Below are 12960 nucleotides of genomic sequence, written 5' to 3'. Positions count from 1 at the left end.
TGCCTCGCCTGGAAAGAGCGCAATGATGGTGCCAACTTGGGCCAGTGAAGCAACGTCCTCCACAACTAGACTGAAGAACAAAACGACAGCGACTTGTCTGCTCCCCTTCCCCCAATTCCCCAGCACTGTTCCCATCCCCCAATTCCCCAATTTAAAAAAAAAAGTGGACTTAGATTAGTTGTACATTTATATTGCAAACTGCAGGGCAACCATTGATTGTTTTTTAAAGAAGCATAATTGATATATCGAGACAGTAGAAAGATCTGTGGTTGTCAGGGGTTGGGAGCAGGGCAGGGGAAAATGGTTGAATAGGTGAAGCAAAGGGGAATTTTTAGGTTGGCGAAACTATCCTGTATGATACTGCATTTTTCAAGACCCATAGAAATTTATAACATAAAGAGTGAAACTTATGTAAGCAAACTTTTAGAAAAACCATTTAGGATGTTGTGGGATCCCAAATAGAATGCAGAATGTGACAAAACAATCTAAATATAATATAAATGTGTGACACACCTAATGAAGGAGGTGGTGGAAAAGAAGCTAATTTTAGTAGCTGGAAATGGGTGGAGTCTGTAAGACAAATGACAAAAGGAACTGCACATAAGCATGTGCTCTGGCGGATAAAGCAGTTTCCCATGTAGATGTGAGTTAACAATTCAGGTACCACTGTACATGTGTATGCAAATTGGATGGTTAAAGTCAGTGGATGGCAGACGGTGGGGGCCAGGTGTCTCACTGTGAGAGGGGGAGTTGACAGGTAAGCAAGAGGAGGCGGCTGAAATGACCCATGTGGTAATGGATTAGAGTTGGAGGCATTAGTATGAACTCATTCTTAGCTTAATATAGATACAGATGGCTACATCTAGAAATACTTATACATATGTGTATGCACAGGGGTCAGTTTACACACATATATTTCCTTGCTCTGTCAGCTGAGAGGGCCCGGAAGCGACAAAACCTCAATAGTAACAAGCATAGCCAATGCCCAGATTTCTAACATCATTCTCCAATAAATATAAACCAGGGTCCTTGGAGAGATGGCTGATCCCAGCAATGGGACAGGAAATACAAACAAGAGCCTGGGGCATCTTATAGCACAGGAAAGTAAGGAAGTGCTGAAAAGGCAAAACAAACCAAAAGCCAACGCCCATGGTAATGGGGGTATGGCTAAGGACACAGTAGCCAACTGAATGAGCTCCCACTGGCCAAAGCTGGAACAATGTGAGCAAGAAAATAAACAAAGTGTACTGTATTACAATACAAAGTATAAAATAAATGTCCACGAGGCCATACTGATATAAGTAAACACAACTGAGTAAATTAATGGAGACAAATCACCGATGCAGAGTAATTCTGAGTAAGTCTGTATTAACTCCGCCCCAAGGAGGGAGCCTATCCCCCCGTTGCCTAGTGACCTCCTCCCAAAGATACTGAGTGGACAGAGCGGAGAAGCCTGACAAACATCATCTCAGCGCGGTGACCATTCATGGGGACAGTACATACCCTGGATACACTGTGATGAGAACGGCACCCCACCTCTGTGGTCTTTCTCCCCTAAACCCATATGCTCAGTCTAATCACGAGAACATCATCGAACAAGTCCCAACTGAGGGACATTCTACAAAATTACTGAAGAGCAGACCTCAATACTGTCAAGGTTATCAAAACAAGGCAGGTCTGAGCCCTTTGGTCACAGCCAAGAGCAGCCTAAGGAGACACAGGACTAAACATAATGTGGATCCTGGATGAGATCCTGACACGGAAAAAGGACTTTGGATAAAAACTAAGGAAACTCGAATAAAGTATGGACTTCAGTTAATAATAATGTCTCAATTTAGTTAATTAATTGTAACAAATGCACCAGACTAATGTGAGATGTTAATAATAGGAGAAACTAGATGCAGGGTATATGGTAACTATGGTATTATCTTCGCAATTTTTCTCTAAATCTAAAACTGTTCTAAAAAAAATACAACTATTTATTTTTTAAAATACTGACAATACTAAAAACAAGTAAGGATTTACTGCCCCAAAAAAATGTAATAAACACACTGATTATTAAGCAATCAACACCAAGTTCCATGTGTCTTTTTCCCAAAAGATAAATTATATACAATCGTACATGGAAACAGAATAGAATAAGGAATATCTGTAAAACCTGCAAAGATCCTACTTTTTCCAAAAATTATGATTGTTTGCTGTTTTATTTTTCTAACAGACAGCAGAAAGAAACTTGCCTCTCAGTATCCTAAATGAGGAAAGTAGTTAAGATTAGACATTACCATTTAACTCGCTCAAATGGGATAATAAGATCCATGCCTGGGTCAGATCCCCAAGAGACTTAATAATCAAGAGTCAGACACTGAATTAGCAGTCCACAAAAGCTGGCTCTGAGCTGCAAACACACTCGTCTACAGCTTCCCTTAGCTAAAGCCAAGTAGACGCTGCAGCTTGTGGGTGTGGGAAGCTCAGACAGGGAAGACTGCTACTTCTGGGCAGAGGGCCTAGGTAAAAGCTGGGTACTGCTTCATACTGCATTTGGCTTCCTGAATACACCCATCTTCTTGTAATTAAAGTGTCAAAGTCAAGTCTAGCCTGGTGAGAAGGGACAAACCAAACTTGGCAGATCCTAACATAATGTTGCTGCTGATATTAACAGTAGTGACAGCTAGCATTTATTAAGATCTAATACATACCATGCACTATTCTAAGCACTTTACATATATTTTATCAGAGCTTAATGTTAACTACAGACTGTCTTGTCTGGGTTCAAAAGCCAGCTGTGTAACCTGATCAAGTTATTTGCTTCCCTGTGCCTCAGTTTCCTTATCTGTAAAATGCAGATATTTACAGTCCTTTTTTAAGGATTCAGTGAAATATGTACATTATTAACCCCACTTACAAGTGAGGAACTGAGGCACAAAGAGATAAAACAACTTGCCAAGGCCACATCCCTAGCTTGGATGTGAACTCATGAAAAAAGTCCCAGGGTCCACATTTTAACCTATGGGCCACCAGCTTTTGGAAAAGCAGCCATTGACAAATAGAAGCTTTGGGTATGGCAGAACAGAAAATGTACTGAAGGGAGCTGGTGTTGGGACAAAGATGGGACTTCATGTGGACATTTTTACTACGAGTTTGGGAATGACAGACAGGCTTTTAGGGAAAAGTTTAGGCCTGAAGAGAGATTTGGGAAGGATCTTGAGAAAGGTGAGGGTTAAAGTAATGAAACTAGGTCTTAAAGTGGCAAGAGTAAGAAAAAAGGGCCCAGGAGCCGGCCAAGTGGCACGTTGGTTGGGAGCTGGCTTGGGATGCCAGAGGGCCCCGGTTCAGATCCCACATTTGAGGGCCAGTGACACTGCCCTCTGCAGCTAAGATGCTGAACAACAGCTCAACCTGGAGCTGGGCTGCTGGTGAGTCACCCGCGACGGCATAGGCTGCAGCCCCTTTGGCAGTGGGTTGCCATGGGCTACCGTGTGTAGCCAGCAGCCAGTGTGAGCGGCCAACAGCCGCCATGAGCGGCCATCCAGAAGCCGGCGACTGATCTGCCTCGCCTGGGAAGAGCGCAATGATGGTGCCAACTTGGGCCAGTGAAGCAACGTACTCCACAGCTAGACTGAGGAACAAGAGGACAGCAACTTGTCTGTTCCCATCCCCCAATTTCCCAATAAAAATAAAAAAAATAAAAAACTTTAAAAAGAAAAAAAGAAAGAAGAAAGGGCCGAGGAGAGTAGTGTGAAGTAGCAGGAGGAAAAGAATCAGAGAAGGAGATGGAGGCATCATCAGTCAGATAGTGAAGAGGACATTTGGACCATTAAGCATCATATCTCTGGGAAAGGCCCAGCCCTCCGTCTTCCCCAGTGCCAGCCTCAGAGCCCGAGCCAGGCTGAACCCCTCCTGTGTGCCCACCAGTGTGACTCCTGACCTTCAGGACCAGCCCTAGGATCCTGTTGCTACCTCTTCTTGGACAGTTAGTCATTTCCTAAGGTCATTACCATGAAGTCCTCGAAAACAGAAATAGCATCTTTCCTCTTAGTGTCCCCAGTAGCCTGCATAGTGTCCTGTACAACAAATGTTTGTTGAATGTGTCTCTGGCCCTTCCATGTCTCTACCCCAGTGAGACTATATCCTCTGTGCCTAGTACCCAACACTCCTCTCCAAACGCTTATTGTAGACAGAAGCATATGCTCAGAGCTGACTCAATCTTTGGTCATGAAGTGAACTGGGGTGAATTAAAAGTGACCTTGGGACAGAGAGGGTACCTTCCTCAGCAGCCCCTTAATACGTCCAAGGATGCTGGGGAAAACTTACAAGGCTCTGGATTCTCCAGTTTTCACTGGAAGGAAACGTACATGGACAAAGAATGGAAACATGTCCACCACCTCTGAACCCAGAAGGCAAGTCATGAAAAAGACAAACTTCACTTACTGTCACCTGAGCATGCAGCAAATCCATGGCCATTCTCTCCTTCTTGGTTTTCCTGCCAGGGGAGAGCAAAGTGCTGTCAAGGTCGATTTGGAGAGGAAAAAGGCATCATGAGGAACTGTGGTGTCAAGGGATGGCTTAGGCAGAGGAAGTTACAACCACCCATAATGTCCATCAGGTCCCTTCAAAGCCACTCCACATAAATGATGCAAACCAGGTAAAAAGGTGTGCTCACCAAGTTAGTGAAGCTCTAAGACAATTTGTCAGTCTCCTTCTCCTCTCAGTGTTATCCATACTTCTGATTTCTGTAAATTCATGCTTTAACATCCATTGAGGGTCTATCAGCAAATTGTGGCTCACCCGCAGATATCTGGAGTCCTTGGATAGCTTTAAACTACACACTGTAGCAGTTCCAGAGAACATGAACTTCCCAGGCTGCCACTTTCAAACACAGCCAGTCAATCCTAAGCCTGCTTCTCTGCCTGGCCCTTTCCTTCCCTAAGAAGCTACAATAAAGGCGCTTGCCCACATTTGCCCTCTCTCTGCCTCATGACAGACCCAGGTGCTTGCCCTGAGTGGTCTGCTTGGAGTGTTGTTTTCTCCCCAGGGAACTGAGTAAAATACCTGAAAACTTACCCTGTGTCTGTCTGTCTGTCTGTCTCTCTGTGTCTGGCTTAGCATACCTCACCCAAGGTTATACGGTTAAAACACTCCCTCTCACACAAGATGCACGCCAGATTGTTGCTCCGTTGCCCCTCCTAAACACAAATCCACAGCTACCTCCTCTGACAGCATCCACAGCTCAAAATAGCCCTCAGCCTCTCATACACAAACCCCACTGGAAGAGCAAGGTAAGGGGGTGCCTGGGGCAGCCAGACAAGTTTCAGAGAAGGGACTTGGCCCCAGCTGCCTGCACTGGCTGCCTGAGTTTGCAGGGGGCTTTGGAGGTACAGCACCTGGTGTGAGAGCTCCACAGGCTGCATTCGGCATGTAAGCTTGGGCGGGCACACCTCAGCCAGTGTGAGGCAGCTGCTGTGTAAGTAATCACAGACACTCTACGATGCACACCTTCTCTACGCCACGATTCCTGAGTGTTTATGTATTATTTTTAATCCTCACAAATACTTAAAAGTAAGTATTGCTACCCCATTTTACATATGTGAGACTGAGAACTAGGGAGCGTGGTGACCTGCCCAAAGAAACAATAATGGTTAAGTATCAGAGGCAGGAAGGGAGTACTGGTCTGAGTCCAAGGTCTCGGTTTAATGTGGCAAACTGCCTGGCCATTCTGAGCCTCAGTTTCTTTATCTGTAAAATTGGGACAGTGTAGAGCCAGCCTACGTGTTATCGGAGGATGAGATGAGTTAATACATCAAAGGTGCTAGACTAGTGCCTGCACACGCGAGTTCTCCATAGGTATTAGCTACTGTTTTACTATTTGTTCCACTTAACTCTCAGAAAAAACAGCCACAAAAGACCTCCACCCACAGCAGTCCCGGGCATGCCCAGCTCCCTCCCTGCGGAGCTGGGCCGCTCAGGCCGCGCGGACAGGCCTCCTGACCCAGCGGCTCACGGCATCTCCCGGGTGCCCACACCCGGCCCCATCCGACCCTACACAGTCCCCACTTACACGGAGATAGGCGCTGGCACCGCCCGCCGCCCGGAAGAGGCAAGGGAGCTTCTCAGCCCCAGACGGGCCGCCCTAGTGGAGCCAGGATCACGCTCACCAGGAGCCCCGCAAACGCAGGGAGCAGTCCCTGCAACCCCATAAGAACTACGACTTCCGGCATGCCCAGGGCCTGTCCCGACTGCACTTCCCAGAAGGCGCCTCGGGTTGGCCACTTCCGGGAGGTGAGCTTCCCCCACTTCGCGAGCTCTAGCGCCTACTGTGTGAGTGGGGGTCGCCTTGCGAGGGAGTGTGCATGTGACGAATAAGGCAGCTGGTCCCCGAGTGCTGGCTACCCAAATCAACGGGCAGACTTGTTTTGTTGGGCAGGCAAAACGATTTGAAAGAAACAAAACCTGAATTTAGACACCTTTAAGAAGCTCAGTGTGTAAATAGCTCGCACCAACTTATGATTATTTTAAATTATTTTAATGTGTGCCAAATAATATAATGTATACATAGGTACAGTTTAAAAATAAAACGAATAGGGCCGGCCAAGTGGCGCGTTTGTTAAGAACTGGCTTGGGACGCCAGAGGGCCCTGGTTCGGATCCCACATATGAGGGCCAGTGACACTGCCCTCTACAGCTAAGATGCTGAACAACAGCTCAACCTGGAGCTGGGCTGCCCTGAGTCGCCAGCGACAGCGTAGGCTGCAGCCCCCGTGGCAATGGGTTGCCATGGGCTACCGTGTGTAGCCAGCAGCCAGCGTGAGCGGCCAGCAGCCGCAGTGAGCGGCCGTCCAGAAGCGGGCGACTGATCTGCCTCGCCCGGGAAGAGCGCAGGGATGGTGCCAACTTGGGCCAGTGAAGCAACGTCCTCCACAACTAGACTGAAGAACAAAAAGACAGCAAGTTGTCTGTTTCCCTTCCTCGAATTCCCCAATAAAAATCAATAAAAATAATAAAACGAATACCCACATACCCAACACTCTGCTTACAAAAGAGAACTTGACCAGAATTTGAGAAACTTTGTCCACAATGCTCCCCATTCATTTTTCCAAATTGTGTTAAGTGTTCCCTTGCTTAGCTTGATGGGTATACTCCATATGTATGTGTCCCTAAACAATAAGTGTTTACTTTTGCAAGGTTTTTTATCTCTATACAAACAGAATCTGCTGTTATGTTCTTCTGTGATTAATATGCTCAATATGAATCTAGATTCTATCTTGATACATGCAAAGTTCATTCATTTTCAAGGCTGTATAAGACCATTATTCATTCTGTTGAAGAAAGGATGTCCAAACCCATAGAAAAAGTTTATGAATTTATTTGAGCCAAAAAACTGAGGACACACCTGGAAGAAAGGTCTAACAAATTGAGAAAATGCTCCAGAGAATGGCAGTTTTGCAGTTCATTTTACACATTTAGAATCAAAGGAGAAAATGTAAGGAGGGTTACATAAAATCCATTGCTGGTAGATTAAGGAGGTGGGGGAAAGCAAAGCAGGGAAATCTTTAGATTGGATAAAAAGCAAAATGGAGTGGTACATACTTCTTTTACATTGGTGGGTACAGGACAGTTAAATACACACACACACACACACACACAGGGTGCCAATAAAATGTATACACATTTTAAGAAAGGACAAAACTGTATTAAAATTGTTAATATATACTGATAACAAATGAATACAAGTCATGTGTATACATTTTTTGGGCACCCCTGGTATCTATATATGGCTATATAGATATATAGACATAGATGTATATCTCCAATAAGCACAGAAAAAGATGTTCAACGTCATTAGGGAAATGAAAATCATAACCTCAATGAGATACTACTTCACACCTGTTAGGATGGCTATTATGAAAACAATGGAAGATAACAAGCATTGGCAAAGGTATGGAGGACCCCACATTGGAACTAGAATCCTTGTGCAGGTGCTGTGGAAAACAGTTTGGCAGTGTCTTATAAAGTCAAATATCCACTTTTCATATGACTATACAATCCCACACTTAGGTATTTACCCTGAGAAATGAAAGCTAAGGTTCACACAAAAACATGTATGCAAATGTTTGTAGCAGCTTTATTCATAACCACCAAAACCTGGAAATAACCCAAATTTTCCTTAAATGGAGAATGGATAAAGAAACTATGGTACATTTATACAATGGAATGCCACTCAGCAATAAAAAAGGTAAAAATATTTACATACAACAACATGGGTGAATCCAAAGGCACTATGCTAAGATAAAGAAGCCAGACTCAAACACAAACCACACTACATACTGTGTGCTTGCATATGACATTTTGTAAAAGGCAAAACTATAGGGACAGTAATTGAAAGCAGAGTCAAACCGATAGTTGTAGCCAGTGTTCACAGCAGCATTATTTACAATAGCTAAAGGTGGAAGTAATCCATATGTCCATTGATGGATGAAAGGATAAAGAAAACGTGGTCTACATACACAATGGAATATTATTCAGTCTTAAAAAGGAAGGAAATTCTGATACGTGCTACAACATGGATGAAATTTGAGATTATGCTAAATAAGCCAGAAACAAACGGACAAATATTATATGATTCCACTTGTAAGAACAACTTACGTCAAATTCATGGAGACAGAAAGTAGAATAGAGGTTCCCAGGGAATTGGGGGAGATGGGGAATTAGTACGTAGAGTACAGTTTCAGCTTGAGATGCTGAAAAAGTTCTAGAAATAGATTGTGGTGATGGTTAAACAACATAGTGAATATACTCTATGCCACTGAATTGTACACTTAAATGGTTAAAATGGCAAATTTTAAATTATATTTTACCACTTTTTTTTAAGTACATGCAGGTAAGAGGAAGGCAATACTTCAGGGGAGAAGATTGTTAACAGAAAGGTGTGGAAACCATGTGTCAAGGGAGAAGGCAGCAACACGAGGAAATACAAGATCCTGCAGGAAAAATTTTTAAAAAAGAAAATCCTCCAAAATGTCTTTGACCCCCACAATTCTTCCTCACAACCCCCCAAGTCACCTAGTCAAGAACTCATACTTTGCTACACAGGCAGAAGTAGCTGTACTTGAAATACAAACCTTGGATACAATTCCAAGCCTGTTGTGACAGAAACCAGCTTGCAGGGGCTCTCAGAGGCCAAGTCTGGAGCAATTTCAGCATTAAAATAAATCATATTAGATCACAGTGCCCTGAAAATAAGAAACCATGCTTCCAGAATCATAGAAACAGAAGACAAAACTCCCCTGGAGTAGAAAGCCAATTAATAAGTGTAAAGGAAATGATGGAATTATAAAATCTCCCTTTGGATACCATTATGATGATAACTGATTAAAGGAAGTGTCATCAATAGATATTATAACTAGTGGAGGAGAGTTTGACTAGTGTGGGTGTTCATTCACAAGTCACCCCAAGATGTACCTCTGTGAGATGTGGATTATTTTGAGCTAAAGGCAACTGGGACCTTGTGGGCTCAAGAGAAACTTCTGCCCCACTTAACTATGCAAGCAGAATTTAAATCAGGGGCCTTGCCCATAAAATTATCAGATATAACCTTTTTTGACATATTTATAGGGCAGGGCAAACTACTAATTACTGGACACCTGCTCTTCTTATCCTCCTGCCATGACCCTTCTCCCCCTTAAGTCCCAGGCGCCTGACCTCAGCCTTAGCACAGAGTGCTACATACACCTCATTTTCCAGTTCTGTCTCTGAATCTCTCATGTATGCAGGGTCTGACTCACATGTATGTGGGGTTCCATGCACATAAAATTAAATTTGATTTTCTCGTCAATCTGTCTCATGTCGATTTGATTATTCAACCAGCCAAAAGAATGAGGGAAGGGGGAATTTTTCCCTTTCCCACCCTCTGAGTGTATATTTGTACACTCAGAGGATTTCCTGTCAAGATACTAAGGATTACATGAGAAAAATATTAACTATACAGTGGAAACCAGGCAGATACTGTGTTTCCCCGAAAATAAGACCAGGTCTTATATTGATTTTTGCTCCAACAATCTACATTTATTCATGTACAAAAATCTACATTTATTCAAACAGTCATGTCTAGCTGACAATCTTAACTGGGGCTTATGTTCGTTTGGGGTAGGGCTTATATTACGAGCATCCTGAAAAATCATGCTAAGGCTTATTTTCCAGTTAGGTCATATTTTCAGGGAAATACAGTACCACCCTAACCAAGAGGGCAAAGTTAAAATTAGCAGCAATGGGACATCACAAGCCTCCTCATGTGCTAATACGATGAAGTGAGAAGATTATTCAGTGGTTTTCTCCCCTCAAAAGCATAGCATACGCCCAATCACGAGGAAACATCTGACAAATCCAGTGGAGAGACAGTCTAGGGAAAACAGCCTATTCATTTCACAGATCTCTTCATGAGAAAACATGTTTGATAATGCAACAGCCAATGAGATAATAGCCCAAACCACCTGAAAGTATAAATCGACATTTAAAGTATTTCTTTGAATTATGTAAATACAATGTCAGGCACATCAACCATATTACAAAATTAAAGCATATTTTCCTTTTATAGGTTGCTTTGAAAATGACCTGTTAAGAAAACTATGACAATGTACATTTTTCTCTTGAACAAGTCTCTTTGAGAATAAAATTAGGCAAAGAAAATCTGTTGAGGACTTAATGATTGTTACTTTTGTCTAAATAGTTCTCTTATAATACACACATTTTGGTTTACTGTTTCCTTACTTGGGATAGGATCCAATATTCTCCTTCTTTGGTAATCTAAGGAGATGAATGGAAAGGGCAAGTGCACACAGGAGACGGAGGAATTGACAGTTTTGTTAGTGAGGCTCACTTAAATTCAATAGTGGCCTGCACGATGCTGACACTGGGATGGCCCTTGGCTACAGCCTCTGAGGTTATTCCACCTTATGTTCACTTCATCCAGGGTTATGAGGCATTAAGATCTCTGTTTTATTCTTCCTCAAATCGCCTAGTAAATGAGTTGGGCCAAAAAAAATCTAAATAATTATTGGGTCTTTGGAAAAGTCATGATGTAGTTTCTCTGTTTTTCAAAGGTCATTTATTTATATAAAGAACAAAGATCAATCAATGATATATTGCCTGTTTTGTTGGGTAACCTTTTGCCATCTTTCAGTGAGCTTCATAATTCCTCACTCATAGAAGGACCTGTCTTTATTTGCAAAAAACTGGACAAGATGCTGATTTACAGCCTCATCTGAATTGGATGTTATACCACGCAAGGAGTTTTGAAGAGAGCGAAACAAGTGGAAGTCTGATGGACAACGTCAGGTGAGTATGGTGGGTGTGGCAAAACATCCCATCCAAGCTCCAATAATTTTTGACGAGTGATCAAACTTGTGTGTGGTCTTGCGTTGTCGCGATGGAACACAACTCCTTTACAATTAACAAGCTCTGGACGTTTCTGGATAATGGATTCATTCAAACAGTCCAGTTGCCGACAGTACACATTCAAATTGATTATTTAGCTCCTTGATAGCTCGAAAAACACACCTTTAAAATCCCACCACACTGAGAGCATAACCTTCCTCTGATGAATGTCTGCTTTCGATGTCGTTTGAGGCGAATCATCACATCGGGACCAACACCGTTTGCACACCAAATTGTTGTAAACAATCCACTTCTCATCACCAGTTATTAGTCACTTCAAAAAGGGATCATTTTCCTCAAGTTTCATGAGCATATTGCAGATGTTTATACGCGCCGTCAAATGAACTTTGAGTTTATGCGGAACCCAAATATCGAGCTTGCTTACATATCCCAGCTTCTTCAGGCGGTAGTGAATGCTTGCATTATGGATGTTCAATGTTTCTACAATCTCTCATGTCGTGTAACATGGGTTTGACTCGATCAATGCCTTTATTTGTCGTCAACCTCAGTGGGCCTCCCTGAACAAGGAGTGTCGTTGAGATCAAAATCACCAGCACGGAATTTCACGAACCATCGCTGGCACTGACGTTCTTGTAGAGCATTGTCACCGTAAACTTTATGCAACTTTTCACAAGCTTGATGTGCATTCTTCCCTTTATGGAAGTAAAACAGTAAAATATGGCAAAAATGCACAGTTTGGTCTTCCATCTTCAACTTGTTATAAAATTTCCAAAACCCAACCAAATCGCTTAATTTTTTTTTAGAAGCTAGAACTATCAGCTGTCAAATGACATAGCAATAACTCTAGTACTTCCAAAAATGAACTAGTGCCATCTGTTGCAAACATGCATCATGACTTTTCCGAAGACCCAATACTTTTACTGATATACACATCGGCCTTCACATGGATCACTCTGGCTGGCCTTGGCAGCCTCTTCCTGACAAGGAAGCCTCCTTCAGGTACCAAGCAAGCTGAGGAACACTGTTGCTGTGCTCCTCCCCAACTCATATCCTTGCTCACATCCAGAGGTAATCACCATCCTGACTTTTGTGTTTATGTGGTAACTCATCTCCAGATGGCCCCCCAATGAACCATGCCCCCAGGTAGTCACACCTTTGTATTATCTTCTCCTCTTGAATCTGGGCCAAAATCTGTGAATCATTTTTGACCAAAATACAGAATTAACACTGTATGACTTCCAAAGCTGAGTTATAAGATTTGCAACTTTGCAGAGTCTCTTAGAATGCTTGCTAGAGTCACTCCCTCTCAGAAATCAGCCACCCTCCTGTGAGAATCCTAAGCCACATAGAGAAGCCCTAGTGAGCTCTCAGCCAGCTATCATCGACAGCCAGAGATCTTGGAAATCAAGCTTATTTGGGCCTTCAGCCCCAGCTACCATTTGACTGCAAAAGCATTAGAAACAGCAAGTAACAATTGCTAGGCTGAGGCCAAACATAGAAACAAGACAGATATTAATCGTCATTTCAAGCCACTAAATTTTGAGGAGAGTTGTTACACAGCAACAGATAACTA

General features: G+C 43.0%; 1 protein-coding gene across 4 annotated transcripts in view; it reads right to left on the bottom strand.

The window, feature by feature from the left end:
* The window catches only part of LOC109392752 (zinc finger protein 354C), a 22425-nt gene extending 16215 nt beyond the window's left edge, over positions 1-6210 (bottom strand). For 2 of the 4 annotated variants that reach the window (XM_019661386.1, XM_019661389.1), the window contains exons 1-3: positions 6056-6210; positions 4661-4866; positions 4429-4480 (exon numbers count right to left, since the gene is read on the bottom strand). In XM_019661386.1, coding sequence (XP_019516931.1) covers positions 4429-4480; positions 4661-4848 — 240 coding nt within the window. In that variant the 5' untranslated portion in view covers positions 4849-4866; positions 6056-6210. The remainder of the gene's footprint in view (positions 1-4428; positions 4481-4660; positions 4867-6055) is intronic. The other 2 variants (XM_019661387.1, XM_019661388.1) reach the window with 2 other exon arrangements.
* Between the last annotated feature and the right edge of the window lie 6750 nt (positions 6211-12960).

Source organism: Hipposideros armiger, unplaced genomic scaffold (assembly GCF_001890085.2).
Source record: "Hipposideros armiger isolate ML-2016 unplaced genomic scaffold, ASM189008v1 scaffold_347, whole genome shotgun sequence".
NCBI classification, from domain to species: Eukaryota; Metazoa; Chordata; class Mammalia; order Chiroptera; family Hipposideridae; genus Hipposideros; species Hipposideros armiger.
The sequence above is the reverse complement of the archived record's forward strand: the minus strand, read 5'-3'. Positions and strand labels throughout refer to the sequence as shown.